A 19,558-nucleotide genomic window follows, 5' to 3' on the forward strand; every position below is an offset into this window, starting at 1 on the left:
GTCGTGCGCTACACAAAAGATACCTTGGAACTTTTTTCATTTGGCCAAATTTTGTCTCGTTGGCGAAAAAAAAATTTCTGCTATTTAAATGTCGCGATCCCCCGATTATTCATTCGCGGCCGTGTTTCACAAAATTTTCTTTTTCTGCCAATCTAGATAAGTGCAGTTAATTGTTTAGTGGTGATGTCATTAGAAGAACCCAGTGCTTCCATACAGACTTCTTCTATTTCTGACATCCCGGTTAATGGCAAGCCTGAGCTGGAGGTCTCGGGAAAACACGCCCTTGATCCGGAGTCTCCAGACGGCTCCGACGTGAAGAAGCAGAAACTGGACGCAGATGAGCAACCTACACAGACTGCACAGCCCGATCAGACTGCTACTACTGGGGCTCCCGAACAGCAGCCTGAACAGCCCAAGGTGGAAGCCACTCCAGACACTGGGGCTCCTGCGCTTGTTCCTGCCAACATGGAGCCTGCTCCCAAACCTCCTCCGGAGCCTGATATGAACAACCTTCCCGAGCATCCGTTACCAGCACATCAGAAGAAGCATGCCATCACCTCTATAAAGGCCGTGCGGCGACTGAAGGATGCTGGTCCGTTCTTGACGCCGGTCGACACAGTTAAGCTCAACATCCCATTTTACTATAATTTTATCAAACGGCCAATGGATTTGTCGACGATCGAGAGAAAATTGAATGTGGACGCCTACGAGACGCCGGAGCAGGTCATGGAAGATTTCAACTTGATGGTGGACAACTGTATCACGTTCAACGGTAAGGACTCTGCGATTTCCCAGATGGCCAGAAATATACAGGCAAGCTTCGAGAAACACATGCTTAATATGCCACCCAAGGATTTGCCACCGGGAATGCAAGTTTCCGCCACGAAGGGTACCAGAAGAAAGACCAATGCGGGATTGGAAGTCCCGCAACTCAGAAGAGACAGCGCGTTGGACAACGGGAGACCCAAGCGGGAGATTCATCCGCCAAAGCCTAAGGACATGCCATACGACATTCGGCCAAGAAAGAAGAAATTCCAGGCCGAACTACGGTTCTGTCAGCAGGTGATCAAGGAGCTGATGTCGAAGAAGTACGATTCGATTTCGTATCCGTTTTTGGCCCCCGTTGATCCTGTGGCTCTTGATTGTCCAACTTATTTCGATGTTGTGAAGGAGCCTATGGATTTGGGAACTATTCACAGCAAGTTGCAGAACGGCGAGTATGAGAACGCTGATGAGTTTGAGAAGGACGTGAGACTGGTTTTCCATAATTGCTACCTGTTTAACCCTGAGGGAACGGCCGTGAACATCATGGGGCACAGACTGGAGAGTGTATTTAATGAGAAGTGGGCAAATCGTCCGACGACTCCGGTGTCTCCTGCAAATATTTCTGATTTCGACTCGGACTACGACGACGACGACGACTTTAACGTGGACATCGACTCGATCACGGACCCAACGATCGAGTTTTTGGTGGCCAACATTGAGCGTATGACCCAGGACCTCAAGAAGATGAGACAGGAGAAGTACGAGCAGATGAGGAAAGAGTGGTTGAAGAAGCGCAAGAATAAGAAGGGCACCAAGAAGGGCACCAAGAAGAGAAAGGAGTCAGTTTCGCAGCCTAACGGTATTTATCCTACGCATGTGACTTATGAGATGAAGAAAGAGATCAGCGAGGCCATGGGATCTATCAACGAAAAGATGCTGAAGAACGTGATTGCTATCATCAAGGAGGGTATTCCAGATCTTGCTGACGACGAGGAGATCGAGTTGGACATGGATCAGCTGAACAACGAGACCTTGTTGAAACTGTACAACTACATTGTCAAGGGCAAGAGTTCCAAATCCCAGCGCAAGAAGAAGAAGGGTGGTAATAGCGAGGAAAAGAAGATTGAGAGTTTGAAGAAGAAGCTCGCGCAGTTCGAGAACGCCGAGGCGGACGAGAGCTCCGACGAGGACGATGACGACGATGAGGACGAGAGCTCCGAAGAGGAGTGATTTGGACGGGAATATTTTCCGTCGTGTATATTTCGATATGTAGTGTAAATTATTACGGTGTATTAGGGCAGTGCATTTATTTTTTCAGACCAAAACTTTTATTTTTTGATGACATGACGATTAGGGTGTCTGTCATTGGGGGCACGGCACTGGTCTTCGATCCGTCTGACTGTGTCATCTTGCGCAAGGAGCACGGCATCGCGGGTGTGCTCACAGGAACTCTTCCCAGCGCCCCGCAGCAGAGCTTGTTGCTGGGTGTTCCTTTGCGGCTATCTGTCGAGGAAGTGCTGTATCTTTACGAGCACGAGGCCGTTGAATTTGTTTCGCCGCTTGGGCCGGGCACTAGTTTGGAAAGCCGCGATGATTCATTTTTTCAGACGCCCGACGCAGCGGAATCAGCTCCGATGCCGGATCAGGAGCTTGTCCTCACAAAGTACGTGTCTGGACAAAGACGGGATCTTGACGAGCTTTATCGGACATACTGCATTTTCAAGACGGTGAAGGAAAAAGGCCATTTTACGCTTCCTGGACTGCGGTTTGGCGGCAAGTTCGTGTCGTATCCCGGCGACCCGCTGCTATACCACTCGCATTTCATCATAAATACCAAAGATTTCTACAGCGACAGGCTGGACCTGGTGCAGCTGGTGAAGGGCGGCCGACTGGCTACCGGGACGAAAAAGATGTGGCTACTGGCCGGAGAAAAGGGTCCTGGGACTCGAAAAAAAACGGCTTTGCAGGTGTTGAATCGGGAAACCAGAACCGTATGCTTCTCTGTTGAATGGGCTGGTTTCGGATAAATTCATTGTTCATGCGATTATGTAGCTGGAAAAAAAACTTATCGGCCGATTTTGTACGATTTATTTAAAAGACCAACTTTCTTTGGAATATTTGAGTAATTTCGCCATGACAAACAACAAACACACGGCCATCGTGATAGGCGCCGGCATCTCGGGCCTCAAATCGTGTATCGAGCTCAGCAAGAACGGAATCGACACGCTGATGCTCGAGGCCCGCGACAGACTTGGAGGACGTCTCCACACCGTCACCACCGAGTCGGGGCTTAAGGTTGATCTGGGAGCATCCTGGTTCCATGATTGTCTGTACAACCCACTTTTGAAGAAATCGTTGGAGAAGGGCAATGTCGAGATCTATTTCGACAACGGCAGGCTGAATGTCCACGATAAGGATATCGGACTTGTCGACGACAACTACAAAATCCGGCCTGTTGTCGACGAGATGTCCGACTATTTGCAGTACGTGTGTGCCCAGATGGCCCAATCCGACGATATGAGCGTCAAAAACGCCGCGCTTAGATACCTCAAGGACAAAAAGAACACTCTGACTGAGTGCCAGATCAAGCTTGCTCCGCAGCTGCTCAGATATTACGAGATGTGGATCGGGTCGTCGTGGAACATGCTGAGTGCGCGGCTCATTGCAGGCGACAACCACCAGGGCCGCGACGCCATGGTGACCAACGGCTACCGCACCGTTTACGACAACGAGCTTGAGGAGCTGTACGAGATCATGGGCCGTCGCGACTTGGTCGGATCGCAGATTTTGCTGCAGAAGGTGGTGTTCAAGATCGAGTTCAACGACCGCACCAAGGAGATCGCCGTCCACACGAGGGACTACAACGGCAAGATCGAGACGTTTTTCTGCGAATATCTGGTCTGCTCCGTGCCTTTAAGCGTGCTCCAGTTGGAAGACAAAAAAGAACAGGGCCATATCGAATGGAATCCGCCATTGCCGCTCTCGCTCACTAATAAGCTCCAGGGAATCACGTACTCGCAACTCGGCAAGGTGTTCTTCGAGTTCGATCACGTGTTCTGGCCAACCGACGCCGACAGGTTTTTCTGTATCCCGGAGTTCGACCATGAGATCACCAAGTGCATCGAGGCCAACACGGACACCAAATTCGAGGACCTCAAGCAAGACCCAGTCTTGGAAAACTCGCCTAAACCGTGGACGCAGCCAATCCTGTTCCTCAACGTCTACAGAGGCACCGGAAGACCGGTGTTGCTCGCGCTCACGTCGAGTCCACTAACCAGATACATCGAGTCGCACGAAATCGACGACTTCTGGCCCGTGTTCAGACCGGCGCTCGCCAACATTGCCAACCTGCCGGATTCGTGCATCCCGCGGCCCACCAACGTGGTCACGTCCAACTGGTCGGCCGACCCGTTCGCCAGAGGCTCGTATCTGGGTTGTGCGGTCGGCGACCTGATCGACGAGGCGATCGACGCGTTCACCGAGGCCAAGGACGTTTTCGATGGCAAGGGCAGAGTCAGGTTTGTGGGTGAGGCATTAATTGAGGAAGGAAACGGGTGCGCGCACGGCGCATGGATGACGGCTATCAGGGAAACGGAAAAAATCATCAAGGCAATTAATCGTGGCAAATTATAGATATATATAGATACGCTAATAAAGGTCACTGTACTGTACACTGTTTTACATCTTAATAAGGTCTGAAACCGCCCCTGCCCCTGGCCCGGAACCCTCTGCCTCTACCTCTGAACGCGCCTCTGCCTCTGGGCCCGCCTCGCCCGCGGCCTCTGCCTTTGCTGCCCATTCCTGGCAGATTTGTTCTCTTGGGGCTGATCTTGAGCTCTCGGCCTCTGAAAAGCGACCTGTTCTTCTCATCGATCGCCTTTTGCACTAGTGCAGGCTCCGAAAACTCAATGTACGCAAACCCTTTCGGGTTGCCTGTATATTTATCTGTGAGGATCGTGATTCTATTGATACTGCCAACGTCCTGGAAATGGCTGTGGAGCTCCTCTGGCGTCGCCGCGTAGTCCACACTGCCCACGTATATCGAGCGCGAGTCGATTGCCTCGCGCTCTGCAAAGTCCAGATGCGAGTCCGCGTCCTCCATCGACACGTTAGGGTCTGCACCCTCCTCGCTTATCTGCTGCTGGAGCTCGCGCAATTTCGCAGTCTCCTGCTCCATCTCTTGGACTTTTGCCTTCAATGCCGCCAGCCGTTCCTCCTCCGTCTGCTGTGTGATTTCGCCGCCATTAGATGGCTCATTCTGCGACATGCTTGGCTCAGACATATTTTTTTTTTTTCGATATTTTGACGGTGCAGGGAGTCTTTTGTTAATTCTGTCTATTTAATTAATTAGCAACCTCTTTGTTATCGTGCTTTGCTATATCCCGGCCCCGTGTCAGCCATGTGGGATCTGCTCTCTAGAATATTGATTCTGGGGCTTTTGTTAACCTCAGGGACGTGCAATGACAGCCCCGACGATGACATACCTCCCACTACTACCATTATAGACGTTCTCTCGAGCAACGCCAACTTCAGCAAAATCCTGCTCAGTCTGCAGCGCAGCGACCTGGTCGATTACATCAACGAGCTGGAGAATGTCACTTTTCTCGCTCCATTGAATCTAGCCTTCGCCGAGGACAAATTGTACCTGAACCTCTTTAAAAACGACGTCTCACGACATATGATCGATCAGCCAGTGGACGCTAACGACGTGTGCGGTTTGGGAGTGTACCGGACACTGCTTGTCAACACATCGTTGGTGGCCGAAGGCGTTCAGCAGCCAATCCTGCTCGACAATAGAGACGACTTGTTTCTGGCTGATAACGCGATCGTCACCGAGCAGTATGATGTGAGGTCGAGCAACTCGGCTGTTTTTGGCATCTCCTCGTTTTTGGAGCCCCACAAGTCTGCGTGTGAGTTTTTCGCAGACATTGCGCACGCTGATCCTGTTTTCGCACAGTACCAGATCATAGGACGATTATTTTCCGATAACGATTTTTGTGCCACTAGGAAAATCACCAATGTCACCTTTTTGGTCCCCTCCGACGCCAGCGTGGGCCTTAATGAGATTGAGCTAAACTACCTAAACACAAACGAAGGTTTGGAAGATAAGATCAGGCTTCTTGAGTCGCACGCTGTTGCTGGCATCTGGGGAGGCCAGCTAGAACCAGTCACCATTAGAACTCTGGCCAACCAAAAAATCCGTCTTTCTTCCGACTCAGAAGGAAGCAACATCAAAGTGCAGAATACAAGCTCCACGTTTGCGAATTACCTGCTTTCCGACGGCATTGTTCACCTGTACGATTCGATTCTCCTAGAAGACTCTATTCCCGTCTTCACTCCGCGCAAGTACCTTCTGGGACTGGGTCTTGCATCTGTGGTGGACCAGCTGGACTTCCATAAACTCTCCAGTCTCATCGACGACCGTGATGTCAACCAGACGATTTTTGTGACAGAGAGTACCGAGTCGACGGAATCGAAAAGCTCGCTGCTGTACCATTTCGTCGACGGCAAGAACGATTTTGAGCACGACGAGCTGCTCACCACAAAGTACTGCTCCAGCTCAGTCTTGGGCCACTGCCAGAAGCTCAAGGTCATAAAACGCGGCGACCAAGTGTCTCTTAACAACAACGTCTTTGTCACATCTCCCAAAATCCCCGTCGGCAACACATACATATACTACGTCGACGAGGACCTCTCGCTGCCGCTTCCGTTTCAGCACGCCGTCTCGCCGTTTTTGCGGTGCGCCAAGAGCATCAAGCTGTTCCACGACTTTGGCCTGCTCAAATTCCACAACAATGGCGGTCTGGGATACACGGTTTTTCTTCCGAACGCAGACGCGTGGCGGGACCTTGATCTCGTGCTGGACTATCTCTATGCGAACCGCGACGTCATGCTGGAGATTCTGGGAAACCTTGTGGTCAATGGCCTGATCTACGACGACTTCCAGGGCCCAGCTACCCTGACTACGTTGCTGGACAAACCGCTTGAGGTGGAGACAGATTCAGATACACTCTACATAAACGGTACGGCAGTGGATGTGTCCATTGAGTCTGAAGTGCTTTTTGACAAAGGAGTGGCCCATCCAATAGGCAGTCTCGTGTTCCCTGCCACAGTGCAGATCGGCGTGCCAGAGCTGCTTTCTACCGTCGATGGCGAGGAGTTCCTCAAGGTGCTTAAACTCCTGCGGCTTGATCATCTTCTCTACGAGGATTATTCGTTCATTGTGCCGAGCTCGCGCTCGATGAGACTGGAGAACTTCACGTCAGAGCTGCCCAACCTCGCCAGACTCGAAAAATTCGCTCGGTTGCACATTCTGCCTGCGGGAGGCATGGAAAAAATTATCGAGTGCAATGACACCATCCCGACGCTGCTGGAGAATGTGCACCTCTCGTGTCGCGAGCTCACGTCGGGCATCTCGATGTTGCGCGTACGCGAGGGCAACGACCGCGAGGTACGCATTTTGCGCCAGGGGCTCGCGATTAATAGCCTCGATACCACAGGCATTTTGCTCGTGGACCGGTCGATCAACCCGGACTGGCTGAGCGGCTCGAAGGGCCCGATCCACCTGCACTTGCCGTTTGTAGCTCTGCTGATCGGCGTCGTGATTGGCATGCTGCTGCTGGCAATCGTGGCGTCGTGTTGTCTGGTGTGCTCGGTTGGCAAGCAGGCGCCGGTATCTGGCGAAACGGCTCCTCTGCTGCGCCCGCACGAACGTCTCGAAAACCACACGCCGTCAAGCTCGCCGCCGCCCAACGAACCCGAGTCGTACTCAAACTACTACTCTACACACTCGTCCTCAAGACCGATCGACGTGGACCAGTCGTGACAGTACAATGCATCATTCTTTTATTTAGTTAACCAGAGAAAACATCTCCAAAATAGCCGAATAGTGGCCCAGAACGCCCAGCAACACAAATATATGCCAGATATGGTGCGAGCTGAAGACGTAGTCGACCCACCACATGGAAAACCAGCTCTTGCGCATCGGAGTCTCGTCCGGGGTTTTGTTGAGGTACTCGTCCAGTTTGTCCGATTTCTCGAGCTCGCTGATTGCCTCGTCGCAGATGTCCAGCTTGTCAACAATGACGTCGTTTCTCCATCTCTCGGGCACCAATGTGCCGTAAAACTGGACTCCGGTCAGGTACCACACAAAGCTTTTCAGCAGCGGAGCGTACAGATGGAGCGAGTATTCGAGGCCCTTGAGCACGGCACTGGAGCAGAAAGCGGCGACGCCGAGCGCCGAGAGCGAGATGAAAAAGAGGATTCTGACGGGCCGCGACTCTGGCTTGTCGAAGAACTCGGACCACGTGAAGAGCACCCCGACAATGCCGGCGATGGTGGAAAACGAGATGAAGCCGAGCTCTGCGGCGGGGAACTCCTTGAGCGCGATGTGTTCGGTGGTGATGATGGACGCCGTGATCAGCACAGTGATACCTGTGTAGTCGATACACGCGAATCTTTTGCGCAGCTTGAGTTGCGAGATGCAGTCGTAGGTGTGCCAAACGACAGACGACATGAGACACTTGATGGAGGCAAGGAAGAAACAATTGGTCACCAGCTTGTCGCCAAAGCTGGAACGGGCATAAATCTCGGTTGCCGGATAATGTTTGAGCATAATGTACAGGAGTAGAAGAGATCCGAATATGTGTGTCCAAATATTGGCAGTTTCGTTGTGGAGCTGGAAAACGCTCTTCAGAGCGGAAAGATGGCCCGAGTTGAACCGGTAGCCGTAGATAATGTACTTGTTTTCTCGCCATTGGAAAGGCAGCTCGTAGAAATGAAGAAGTCGTTTCGACCCGGCAGCCACGGCTTTATCGAAATTGTACAGCTTCTCCTTCAATTTTCCGAGGTGTTCTTGCGGGCTCAGCGGGATGTTGAAGGTCTTCTCAAACAGATCGATTTTCTCGTCCAGAAACTGCAGCCCGGTGGATATTTTTTCGTACATGTCGGTGGAGTCGTACTCTTTTTTCTCGTCCAACAGGCTGCCATAGTACCTGTCCAAGATCTGTCCGAACGCATGCAGACTGCGCTGCTGGTTCTGAATCACTGCGCCCTTGATGGACTTCAGCGCCTCAAAGAATGTGTAATGGGTCTGATTCGATTTGTAGGCGGAGTCGGTAAAGTATTTTTCAAAATCCTCAATCCGCGACTCCAGCTTGGCTAGAAACCGGTCAAACCGCTCCAACACACGCTCTTCTAGCGACGCGTCGCTGTTCAGCTCTGACTGCGACTTGATCCGCTGCATGAGCTTCTGGTCGTGCTCATCAAACAGGTCAGAGCCGTGAACCTCAACACCAGTGGAAGACATGATGAGTTTATCGCAAACAAATATTTACGAAAAATTACTTTTTATGGGCTCAGCACCATAAAATTTTTATCATAAATTATGTAATCCTGCTACAGAAACTGCTGCTCGATGTCAAACGACAACGGCCACAGCACCGAATGCAGGTGTGTGAGCTGCGACATTGGGCTCTCGTCAGTTCCTGCACTGGCAAGCAAGTCAGCTGCCGCATCGGCAGAGGCAACATAATCGGCCCCCAGAGACTTGCTGAGCTCCAAGATTTTGGTAGCTATCGGACAAATGTGCAGCAGTCTCTGGAGAACCTGCTCGGCGGTCAAAATGTCCTGCTTCCATTGCTCTGCCTGCGCGGCAAGCGGGTCGTTCCGCAGACACACAAGAGGCATGAGCAATGCAGGAACAAGGAAGAAAACCGTGTACCACGCCTCCATCCTGCTGGTGGTCTCTTTGCGCTGCCACAAGGCCGCCATGCTCTGGATCGTCGACGAGCATTTGCGCAGACACTTTTCCGCGGCCTCCTCTTCCTCTTTGCATAGCGGCTCGTCGTCTGGACGGCGGAACACTTTTTTCAGCAGGCTTGTTCTGTACATGATGATCTGCAAGTTTTTCCGTCTCCAGTGCAGAACGTGGTGTGCAAGCGTGAACGGCTGCAAGACCTCCTTGTCCTGCTGGAAGTAGTCCGGGACTAGGCTCTTCCACCGCCCAATGAACCGCGTGTCCCATTCGAGAAGCTCCTTGGCGGACGGGAACGGGTCGGAGGTGATGCGCTCGTAGATGCAGTTGGTGAGCAGATGGAACAGACTCTGCAACCGCACGCTAGTGTAGATCGTTGGTTCCTGCACCTCGCCGGGCAAGCACTCAGACGCTGCAGTCAGCTCTGTGTCGCTGATATTAAGCGGCAGCCGTGCGTCGATGCCGGCACAGGGGATTCCCAGCGGGCGACCAAACGTGATGGTCTGGCCACAATCAAACACATAGATACACCACCAGATGCGCCGGCCTATCTCCTGTTCCAGCAGATTGTCCGAACTGTCGGTCTGTTTGTGCAATCCGAGGCCCATGGCCATCCGTACTGCCAAGCCCAGATAATTGTATCCTGAGTTTGGCTTATCTCTTTTCTGGAGGTAGTTCGACAGCAACGCGAGCGTCTGTACCAGACTGATGCTGCCGGTCTCGAGCAGCTCGAAATTCAGGTGCGACTTGGCCTTGTCGATCAGCACGAGATCGTCCTGGTTGTCTGGGTCGGTGGAGCCCATAAACGCACCGATCGCCGCCATCGTGTACATCAGACTGTCCCAGCCGATCTCGGGCCGCGGCACGATCTGATTATACTGCGCCCAGAACATGGGCCGGTAAACGATCGGATACGAGACGTGATAGGTCTCAAAGTAGCGGTTCAGATAGTGCTCAATCTTGGCACCGGAAACAGACACGTTGTCCCGTCGAACGGGGCTGCGTAGCGTGCCGCCCCATGAGTAGCCCCCAAACACAAGACTGATCACCGCCACGCTCGAGTGCGAGCCCAAGTACCCGCTTCTATCGGTGATGGCCATGCCGTCTATTGCCTTGTGGTCCCGCTCATCCCACGAGTAAACGGGTCTCGGGTTCTCGCTCGTGCTTTTGTAGTCCTCGCTCACGGCAACGGGCAAAAGTTGCGGCACCTGGAAGTTTTTATCCGACACGATCGGGTCCTGTCTGTTTTGTCTCAAACGACCCAGTTCAGGGATCTCCCAGACGGAAAACCCGTTCTTGACGTTGGCGAGGATGGAGTGGATGTCCAGCTCCGGCGACAGCGCGCGCAGAAGCTCTGTGGCAACCCGCAACTCCTCCTCCACCTGAGTCAGATGCTTGCGAGTGAGCGGGCTATGACTGTGTCTATTGTAGAGACAGTGTCTGTTGAACTTGGAACACGACACACACGTGGGCAGGTCGCGCGAGCAGCGCAGCTTGCGCCGGCGACATTCGTTGCACGAGTGCTGTTTGGTGGCGTCCATTGTCATTGTACAAGATCATGTACGCTCTTTTGGGAGTTTTTTTTTTCGTTCTTTCCCCACAAGAATGCGCTTTGTGACATCACGCGTGGTGCAATAGGTCTGGTGCGAGGTGTTATATTTTTGTTGTCCTCCACAAGGCTGCGTTTGTCCCGTGGAGAAAAACAATGCAGGCTGAGGGAATTTCAGGCATTTTATCCGGGCAGAAGGTGACACACGCCGCGCGGTTGGACAGCTGGCCGCGGGAGCAAACCATGGCTCAGCCAGAGTACAAGCACTGCTGCACTCGACATCGACGCCGGAAAAACCAGGCATTGCTAATGTGCCACCCCCGCCATCCGCAGCAATGGTCGCAAAGATTTTCCGCGATCGACGATGTATGCTAAGCCGTACACGAACGTGACGCACGAGTACCCCAAAAAATATCCGAGTCCTTTGTCACCCCAGGCTATGCAGATGCCACTCTGCATATCTCACTCTCGTCGGGAGGGCCGCTATTGTTTTGGCTGCAAACAGCCCCGTCTGGGGGACACCCATTCACGTCACACAGGTTACTCCGGTTGCTATATAAAGGGCAGCCACGCCCCCAGGTTTTTTAATCCGACTCAATGGAAGAATTCAAAGACGCCCGCTCGATCGACGAGCTCAGTCACGTCGACAAGCTCGACACCCTTGGACCTCAGGGCCAGGAGCTGGAGGCCCGCTTTGAGCAGTACGAAATTTTGGCCGAGGAGGCCAAGACCCATAACACGCTCTGGGACAGACTCGTGCTGAGATCCGGCTACACTTTCCAGTTCAAGGAGAAAAAACATATGGTGCGCATGCTGGCGTGTTTCGCGTCGTTGGGTGGCATGCTTTCTGGTGTTGACCAGTCGCTCATTTCCGGTGCTAAGGTGTCTCTTGTTCCCTCGTTGTCGCTCACTTCGCACGAGCAGTCGCTGGTGAGTGCGCTAATGCCTGTGGGAGCCATGGGCGGCTGTATTTTCCTGTCGCCGCTCAATGAGTTGCTGGGCAGAAGATTGTCCATCATGGTGGCGTGCATCTCGTACACGATCGGTGGCATTCTGTGTGCTGCCACGCCGAACGTGGAGGGCCTGTACGCCGGCCGCTTTTTCATTGGTTTTGGAGTCGGTTTGGAATCCATCATCCCTGCCTACGTTTCTGAATGCGCTCCGTCGGAGCTCAGAGGTAACCTTGTGTCGCTGTACCAGTTCAACATCGCACTCGGCGAGGTGTTTGGCTACGCCATAGCAGCTATGTTCTATTCACTCGATGGCGCGTGGAGATACATTCTGGGCTCGTCGTTATTTTTCTCGACGCTCCTCTTTATCGGTATGTTTTTCCTGCCTGAGTCGCCTAGATACCTCGTTCACAAGAACAAGGTTGGCGCGGCGTACTCGATCTGGAAACGGCTCAGAGACATCAACGATGTGTCCAATAAAGTGGAGTTCCTGGACATGATTCAGTCGCTCGAGCAGGAGAAGCTCGAGGACGCGCATCTCTCGACAAAGCACAAGTGGATGGACTTTATCACGAACCCACGGGCCCGCCGGTCGCTAGTCTATGCCAACATCATGATCTTCCTCGGCCAATTCACGGGTGTCAACGCCATCATGTACTACATGTCGACGCTCATGGCGTCGATCGGCTTCGACGAGAAGAACTCTGTCTTCATGTCGCTTGTCGGCGGCGGAGCACTGCTGCTCGGCACCATCCCGGCCATCTTGTACATGGACTACTGTGGCCGCCGGTTCTGGGCTAACTCCATGCTTCCTGGCTTCTTTATCGGTCTTGTCTTTGTTGGAATCTCCTACCAGCTGCCTGTCACTGGAGCCTCCGCTCTCGGCCTGTACCTCACGGGTATCGTCCTCTACATGGGCTTTTTCGGCTCCTACGCCTGTCTCACCTGGGTTGTGCCATCTGAGGTGTACCCTACGTACCTGCGTTCCTACGGAATCACCGCCTCCAGCACCATGCTTTACCTATGGACGTTCATAATCACATACAATTTCACCGACATGTGGAATGCGTTCACCAACACGGGGCTTACGCTGGGCTTCTATGGGGGCATTGCAGCTCTTGGCTGGATCTACCAGCTGCTGTTTGTGGTCGAGACCAAGGGTCGGTCGCTCGAGGAGATCGACGATCTTTTCTCCAAGCCGACTCTCACGCTCGTTGGCATTAATCTCAAATGCACGAAGAGGGACTTCTACAATATCTTCCACGGCAACTTCAGAGAAGTTGTCCGCGGGACTTCCTACTAGTGTACTTAGTTATGTAATAAGTACGGTAATCAGTGGTGACCGAGTATTTGGAGATAGTGACTGTATTGTATTATCTTGGGCAGAAATCGAGGCAATTGGTGCTGTATTTAGAGTGCCCCTTTGTGGCCTATTGGTGGCAGCCCGTACCTCAGCAGACGGCCCAGATTGCGCATGCCACGGCGTCGTCCAATCAGCGCCCCGGACGATGTCCATTTCTGGGCAGTGACGTAGAATTGACAGCTCGCGCATCGCGCACGGGAGCAACCCGGGAGGTATGCGGCTAGAGAGCCCAATATGCTCAGATATGATTGGGCATGGAACGTGATTATGTGGCTGGTGCCGCCGCCATTTTCCAACCGATCTCGCTACTCAATGCCATAGGCTACGCTGCCACTGCCCAGATGACTCCGGGGCGTGTAGTGACTCAAATATTTTCTTAATGCGCGGCGCACGACACCGGTATATAAGGAAGCGAGATCCTAGCTCACTAATCACCCCTTATTGCCGGAATCTACTCCCACAATGACCTCCAACAAAATTACCTTCTGTCTCAACTGGACTCCTGAGCCATACCACATCCCTGTGTTTCTGGCCCAGAGCAAAGGCTACTTCAAGGAACAAGGCCTTGACGTTGCCATTCTCGAGCCCTCGAACCCTTCGGACGTCACTGAGCTCATTGGCTCGGGCAAGGTCGACATGGGCCTCAAGGCCATGATCCACACGCTCGCCGCCAAGGCCAGGGGCTGGAACGTCACGTCGATCGGCTCGCTTCTGGACGAACCGTTCACCGGAGTGCTGTATCTCAAGAACAAGCCCAACGGCGTCACTGACGACTTCCAGTCGCTCAGAGGCAAGAGGATCGGGTACGTCGGCGAGTTCGGCAAGATCCAGATCGACGAGCTGACCCGCCACTACGGCATGACTCCAGACGACTACACCGCTGTTCGTTGCGGCATGAACGTCGCCAAGGAGATCATCGAGGGCAACATCGACGCCGGCATCGGCATCGAGTGCGTCCAGCAGGTCGAGTTGGAGGAGTATCTCAGGGCACAAGGCAGCGATGTCAACAACGTTGGCATGCTCAGAATCGACAGACTAGCCGAGCTCGGCTGCTGCTGTTTCTGTACGGTCCTGTACATTGCCAACGACAAGTTCATTGAGGCTAACCCTGACAAGATCAGAAAGTTCATGAAGGCCATCAAGAAGGCTACCGACTACGTCATTGCTCATCCTCTCGATGCCTTCGAGGAGCTGTGCAGACTCAAGCCGCAGCTGAACAACGACCTGAACACCAAGATCTTTGAGAGATGTTTCGCCTACTTGAGCGACTCCTGCTACAACGTCAAGCGGGACTGGCAGAAGGTCAACAACTACGGCAAGAGACTATTGGTGCTTCCACAAGACTTCCAACCAAACTACACCAACGAGTTCCTTTCCTGGAGTGAGCCTCAGGAGGTCAATGACCCTGAGGAGGCCCAGAGACTGATGGGCATCCATCAGGAACAGTGCAAATGCAACGGTGGTTACCGTAGACTGGTTCTTAACGGTGTCTAGGGAGCTGAACATTGACACGTCAAACTGGGGGGTCCCGTGTCAAACTTGCTCCTATAAGGGGGTGATTCCGGCAAACAATTGTGTACTTATTCACTTAAGTATTCATTCTGGCAACTTGGGCTGTAGTGAGCATGCTTCCATGCTTATGTAAAATAATTTTTTATTTTTTTATTTTTTTTATTGATAAATCCAATCCACATGAGTACCGTCAACAAGTCGGGAACGCGGTTCACGCCAAAGCTGACGCAGCGAAGCCGGTCGCGATCCGTTAGTACAAGCAAACAGCAGCTGCCGACCCCCGTGTCGACGCAGAAGACGCCGCAGGACACAGCTAAAAGCACAACACAGGAAACATCTGTTATTGACGACCAGAGCGACGACAACGGCGAACGGAACGCAGATGTGTTTGCGAAGCCACGCAGAGCGTCTGTAGTCTCGCTGGGGAATCTCAGACGGCCGTCTGTGACGGGACTCAAGACCCCCGAGAACAGCCAGAGACGCCTTTCTTCCTTGGGACCCGGTGCCGCTGCTGGGCCTTTGGGGCTGCGCAGCCGGCAGGGCAGCGTTGGCGGCGTTTCTGAGAGACGGCGTTCTTCTGACGAGGGAGACACGCAGCCCATGAAGATCGGTATTCCAGAAATCGCGGGCAGTTTGGGCCGGAGACGCAGCTCGGTGCAATCGAGCAAGGGGGAGTTTGGAGTCGAGTTCAAGAAAATCGGTCCGCGAGCCAGCAATGTTGCCACGGATGACAATGTCGACCCTCTAAAACAGGGGAAACCCCAGGAAGTGATGTTGACGAAGGCAGAGCGCGAAAAACAGGTCAAGTTCATTATCGATCCTGAAAAACAGGTTTTGACAAAAGTGAGTATCGACGAGTACCAACAGATGCGGAATTTGCCGAACTCGGTCGTGATCGATGAGATCAAGGCGTTGAACAAGGTGCGCAATTCTGAGGACGCCGATTTGCTCGAGAACTTTGTCATTAACGACGGCAAGGTCACGCTGGAAGAGCTGTGCAAGCCAGTGATACCGTTTGGAAAAGTGTCGAAAAACTACGAGCTGGCGATCGAGGGGGACAAGCGGCGGATGGCGCAGCGGGAGCTGCGTTGCAAGCGGCGGAAGCTCGCGCGCGAAATGCGGGTGCCTCTGAACCAGCTGGAAGGAGAAGAGGAAGAGAAGCTGGAGAAAGAGCGACAGCAGAAAGCAAAGAAGATATTGGATTCCGGTGACGCTGAGAGTTTGCGCAGAAACAAGCGGCAGCCGCAGCTACAGCTGGATGAGAACCAGAAGTTGATTCTGGACCCGGAGTCGACGGTGATCGATCGCCACAGCGGGCCTGCCGACTCGGCTAGAGAGGTGGTGGACGAGAATCCGTTCCAGAATCTGATCACGTCTGGCTCGTACTCGAAAAAGAAGTACGTGGACAAATGGACTTCCGAGGAGACAGCGGAGTTCTACAAGGCGCTTTCGACTTGGGGGACCGATTTTGGACTGATTGCGCAGCTTTTCCCGTACCGCACGCGGCGGCAGGTGAAGGCGAAGTTTGCGTCTGAGGAGCGACGCAATCCGCATTTTGTCGAGCTGGCGCTGCTACGCAGGCTGCCGGTCGACATTGCTGAGTATGCGGCCAAGACGGGCAAGGATTTCAAGACTCTGGAGGAGTACGAGGCCGAGATCAAGGCACTGCAGACGAAGCACGAGAACGAGATGAAAGAGATGAAGGCGATGAAGGAGCGTGCTCGTCTGGAGGACCTGAACAGCAACAACGAGCTGGAAACGACGAGATTGACGTCGCGGTCGCGGAGAGAAAAATTGTTGGCATTCCGCAAAGACGAGGAGGTGGTTGGATTTATCGACAGGAAATAATTATCAAGGCGCAGCTTGGAAAAATAAATAAAAATGAGTAAATAAAAGTGCGATAAAGAACGATACAGATCTGTGAAATTTGCAAACTACAGTGGTATGAGAAAAGACTACGTTCTGGAGGTCAAAAGCTCGGACACCAAGTGTCCCGACGTGATATATCAGGACGACTACAAGCAGACCAAAGGCACAGATGCCAGCGAGATCAGGCCGCAAAAGTACATGAAATTTACGGTGCGGTCCGCGCGACAGCAGGACGGGACCTTGACTCTTGTGGTGCAGCTCGTTTTGCTGGCTGCAGCAGTTCGTGCATTATATGTTGCCATTTGCAACGGACAGATACTAGACAGAATACTACGATGGGCACAACTTGAGAAGACCGGGTTGGACGACGTTTGGACTACGCGAATGGTGCGAGCGTTTGTGTTTTTTGTCTGCTACCGCATAGTGAACTGGGCATACGGCTCGTTCCGGGCGCAGACGGAAGAGAGCCTGATAATTATTCCGAATCTGGGCGTGCAGAGCGAGTCGTACCGGGTGCGAAAAAGCGGGTCTGCATTGGTGCTTCTGCTGCTTAGCAGGGTATTGGGGAAATCGGAATTAAGCAGACATGTACCCGCGGCAAAGACGCTCAACAGACAGTTCTTCCCAATGGAGGACGTGCATGATCTGGCGATAGTGGAGGGCTTCAAGAACTTCCAGGTCATTTTTTACCTGGCTCTCATGGTCGGAGACGGCCAGCAGGACGATCAGTTACAAATAGTGGTGATCTTCCCAAATCTACTACCCAGGAAAAAGCTGCTGCAGGCTGTCTGGCGCAGAAGCAGGGCATATCTGGATAATTCGTAATAATGAAACAATCACCTGTCTCAGGGGTGGAGCATCCAATTTACCCAATATAGGTAGTGTCGCTGTAATTGGGCCAGGCATCGCAAACCTTGGACCGTACGGTACCGTAACATGGGACGTCGTCCCAATCGGGAAGTCAGATCTGGTCGAGATTCCCCGTTCGGGCAAGGTCGTGTCCTATCTGCCCGATTCGCTAACACTTCAAGCAAAACGTAAACAACAAAACAATAGAAAAAAGTTTTTCAGTGTCCATTGTTTACTTCCGTAAACGAAACCCAACGAGAAAAGGGTTTGTTTTCATTCTCTCTCTTATAAAGGCCTTGCTGCTGTTTATCCTTTTTTCCCAGTTGTCCAATAACCAACTTACAGTCATTCCTTTAGTACTCATCCCTAACTTGGTTATTTTCGCTCCTTACAATGCTAGCTAACACTATCATCAAGGCCCTTGCCCTGTCCGCTCTGGCCACCACCGGATTGGCCCAACCAATTGGCCACCTCCACCACCAACATGAGAAGAGAAACGTTGTCGTTGTCACTGAGACCGTCGTCGTCTATGCTGGTGCCCAAACCAGCACTGTCGAATACGTCCACGCTGACCCAACTGCCGTCTCTGTCTCTTCCCACGACAACAGCCTCCAGGTTGCTCCAACCGAGACCACCTCTTACACTCCATCATCCACTGAATCCGCTACCCACTCCACCTCCTCCACTTCGTCCACTGCCAAGCCAACCTCCAGCTCTGACAGCAGCTTCAACGGTGGCTCCAAGGGTATCACTTACTCTCCTTACGCTTCCACCGGTGCCTGCAAGTCTCTCTCCGAGGTCAAGAGTGACCTTGAGAAGCTGACTGGCTACGAGTACATCAGACTATACGGTGTCGACTGCAACCAGGTCGAAAACGTCCTGCAAGCCAAGGCCGACAACCAGAAGCTGTTCTTGGGAATCTACTACGTTGACCAGATCTCTGCCGCTGTTTCCCAAATCAACGACGCTGTCTCCAACTACGGTTCTTGGGATGACATTGACACCATCTCTGTCGGTAACGAGCTGGTCAACTCTGGCTCTGCCGATGTTTCTCAGATCAAGTCCTACATCGAGGAGGCTAAGTCTGCTCTCAAGAGCACTGGCTTCAAGGGCTCTGTTGTTTCCGTCGACACCCACGTTGCTATCATCAACAACCCAGGTCTGTGTGACCTGTCCGACTACATTGCCTTCAATGCCCACGCTTTCTGGGACGGAACCGTCTACCCAGACCAAGCTGGTGACTGGCTTCTCCTGCAAATGCAAAGAGTCTGGTCCGCTTGCGGAGGTAAGAAGAGCGTCATGTGCACTGAGTCCGGCTGGCCACACGAGGGCTCCGCCTACGGTGTTGCTGTTCCATCTCAAGAGAACCAGGCCAAGGCCATTAAGTCTCTGAAGAGCGTTGTCGGCGACGACGTCATCCTGTTCACTGCCTTCGATGACCTGTGGAAGAGCCCAGGCTCGAACGGTGTTGAGCAGTTCTGGGGTTTCACTTCTTAAGCTGTTAAGCTGTTTCGTTTATTTTACTGTAGGGCATATATCGACCTTTGATATCCAATACATACTATAGTCAGAAAAAAATTGGGAAAATAAATTAAATTAAAATAAAATATTACTAATTCATGTTCAGATCATTGGCCAGAAAACTGCCCCAGGCGCGGCTTGGCCGCCGGTTTCTGTCCTCCGACATGGATGAGTACGAGACGATGATTTACAAAAAACTGGCTCAGGAGCTCGAGCCGTCCAACCTGTCGGTGAGAGACATCTCTGGAGGCTGCGGGTCCATGTTCGCCATCAATATAGAGAGCCCGAAGTTTAAGGGACTCCCCATGATCAAGCAGCATCGGCTGGTCAACGAGCTGCTGAAGGATGAAATCGCCAAGTGGCACGGGCTGCAGCTAAAAACCAAGGCCAAAAAATAAATAAAGTACTGTAAATATAATATTTAT

The 19,558-nt window shown here is 52.6% G+C and overlaps 13 protein-coding genes across 13 annotated transcripts; 10 read left to right on the top strand and 3 right to left on the bottom strand.

The window, feature by feature from the left end:
* Window positions 1–183: 183 nt before the first annotated feature.
* On the top strand, window positions 184–1,995 carry HPODL_01777 (bdf1p; the record flags this gene model as incomplete). The annotated part of the gene is made up of 1 exon (XM_014078298.1): window positions 184–1,995. One exon carries the CDS (start codon window positions 184–186, stop codon window positions 1,993–1,995), a length of 1,812 nt encoding a protein of 603 aa, XP_013933773.1.
* Window positions 1,996–2,108: 113 nt separating this feature from the next.
* On the top strand, window positions 2,109–2,792 carry HPODL_01778 (uncharacterized protein; the record flags this gene model as incomplete). Its single annotated transcript, XM_014078299.1, has 1 exon — window positions 2,109–2,792. The coding sequence occupies one exon, from the start codon at window positions 2,109–2,111 to the stop codon at window positions 2,790–2,792; it is 684 nt and encodes a 227-aa protein (XP_013933774.1).
* Window positions 2,793–2,898: 106 nt separating this feature from the next.
* On the top strand, window positions 2,899–4,398 carry HPODL_01779 (uncharacterized protein; the record flags this gene model as incomplete). The annotated part of the gene is made up of 1 exon (XM_014078300.1): window positions 2,899–4,398. The coding sequence occupies one exon, from the start codon at window positions 2,899–2,901 to the stop codon at window positions 4,396–4,398; it is 1,500 nt and encodes a 499-aa protein (XP_013933775.1).
* A 52-nt stretch (window positions 4,399–4,450) lies between these two features.
* On the bottom strand, window positions 4,451–5,047 carry HPODL_01780 (Polyadenylate-binding protein 2; the record flags this gene model as incomplete). The annotated part of the gene is made up of 1 exon (XM_014078301.1): window positions 4,451–5,047. The coding sequence occupies one exon, from the start codon at window positions 5,045–5,047 to the stop codon at window positions 4,451–4,453; it is 597 nt and encodes a 198-aa protein (XP_013933776.1).
* Window positions 5,048–5,164: 117 nt separating this feature from the next.
* Window positions 5,165–7,591, top strand: HPODL_01781 (uncharacterized protein; the record flags this gene model as incomplete). The annotated part of the gene is made up of 1 exon (XM_014078302.1): window positions 5,165–7,591. The coding sequence occupies one exon, from the start codon at window positions 5,165–5,167 to the stop codon at window positions 7,589–7,591; it is 2,427 nt and encodes an 808-aa protein (XP_013933777.1).
* A 24-nt stretch (window positions 7,592–7,615) lies between these two features.
* On the bottom strand, window positions 7,616–9,073 carry HPODL_01782 (Membrane protein involved in zinc metabolism, member of the four-protein IZH family; the record flags this gene model as incomplete). Its single annotated transcript, XM_014078303.1, has 1 exon — window positions 7,616–9,073. The coding sequence occupies one exon, from the start codon at window positions 9,071–9,073 to the stop codon at window positions 7,616–7,618; it is 1,458 nt and encodes a 485-aa protein (XP_013933778.1).
* Window positions 9,074–9,162: 89 nt separating this feature from the next.
* HPODL_01783 (Lactose regulatory protein LAC9) lies at window positions 9,163–11,061 on the bottom strand (the record flags this gene model as incomplete). Its single annotated transcript, XM_014078304.1, has 1 exon — window positions 9,163–11,061. One exon carries the CDS (start codon window positions 11,059–11,061, stop codon window positions 9,163–9,165), a length of 1,899 nt encoding a protein of 632 aa, XP_013933779.1.
* Window positions 11,062–11,666: 605 nt separating this feature from the next.
* Window positions 11,667–13,322, top strand: HPODL_01784 (MFS sugar transporter; the record flags this gene model as incomplete). Its single annotated transcript, XM_014078305.1, has 1 exon — window positions 11,667–13,322. One exon carries the CDS (start codon window positions 11,667–11,669, stop codon window positions 13,320–13,322), a length of 1,656 nt encoding a protein of 551 aa, XP_013933780.1.
* Window positions 13,323–13,844: 522 nt separating this feature from the next.
* On the top strand, window positions 13,845–14,876 carry HPODL_01785 (Pyrimidine precursor biosynthesis enzyme THI13; the record flags this gene model as incomplete). The annotated part of the gene is made up of 1 exon (XM_014078306.1): window positions 13,845–14,876. The coding sequence occupies one exon, from the start codon at window positions 13,845–13,847 to the stop codon at window positions 14,874–14,876; it is 1,032 nt and encodes a 343-aa protein (XP_013933781.1).
* Window positions 14,877–15,074: 198 nt separating this feature from the next.
* HPODL_01786 (putative transcription factor TFIIIB subunit) lies at window positions 15,075–16,742 on the top strand (the record flags this gene model as incomplete). Its single annotated transcript, XM_014078307.1, has 1 exon — window positions 15,075–16,742. The coding sequence occupies one exon, from the start codon at window positions 15,075–15,077 to the stop codon at window positions 16,740–16,742; it is 1,668 nt and encodes a 555-aa protein (XP_013933782.1).
* A 96-nt stretch (window positions 16,743–16,838) lies between these two features.
* HPODL_01787 (uncharacterized protein) lies at window positions 16,839–17,588 on the top strand (the record flags this gene model as incomplete). The annotated part of the gene is made up of 1 exon (XM_014078308.1): window positions 16,839–17,588. One exon carries the CDS (start codon window positions 16,839–16,841, stop codon window positions 17,586–17,588), a length of 750 nt encoding a protein of 249 aa, XP_013933783.1.
* A 417-nt stretch (window positions 17,589–18,005) lies between these two features.
* Window positions 18,006–19,109, top strand: HPODL_01788 (family 17 glucosidase SCW10; the record flags this gene model as incomplete). Its single annotated transcript, XM_014078309.1, has 1 exon — window positions 18,006–19,109. The coding sequence occupies one exon, from the start codon at window positions 18,006–18,008 to the stop codon at window positions 19,107–19,109; it is 1,104 nt and encodes a 367-aa protein (XP_013933784.1).
* Window positions 19,110–19,231: 122 nt separating this feature from the next.
* Window positions 19,232–19,531, top strand: HPODL_01789 (uncharacterized protein; the record flags this gene model as incomplete). Its single annotated transcript, XM_014078310.1, has 1 exon — window positions 19,232–19,531. One exon carries the CDS (start codon window positions 19,232–19,234, stop codon window positions 19,529–19,531), a length of 300 nt encoding a protein of 99 aa, XP_013933785.1.
* Between the last annotated feature and the right edge of the window lie 27 nt (window positions 19,532–19,558).

Source organism: Ogataea parapolymorpha, chromosome VI (assembly GCF_000187245.1).
Source record: "Ogataea parapolymorpha DL-1 chromosome VI, whole genome shotgun sequence".
Lineage (NCBI taxonomy): Eukaryota > Fungi > Ascomycota > Pichiomycetes > Pichiales > Pichiaceae > Ogataea > Ogataea parapolymorpha.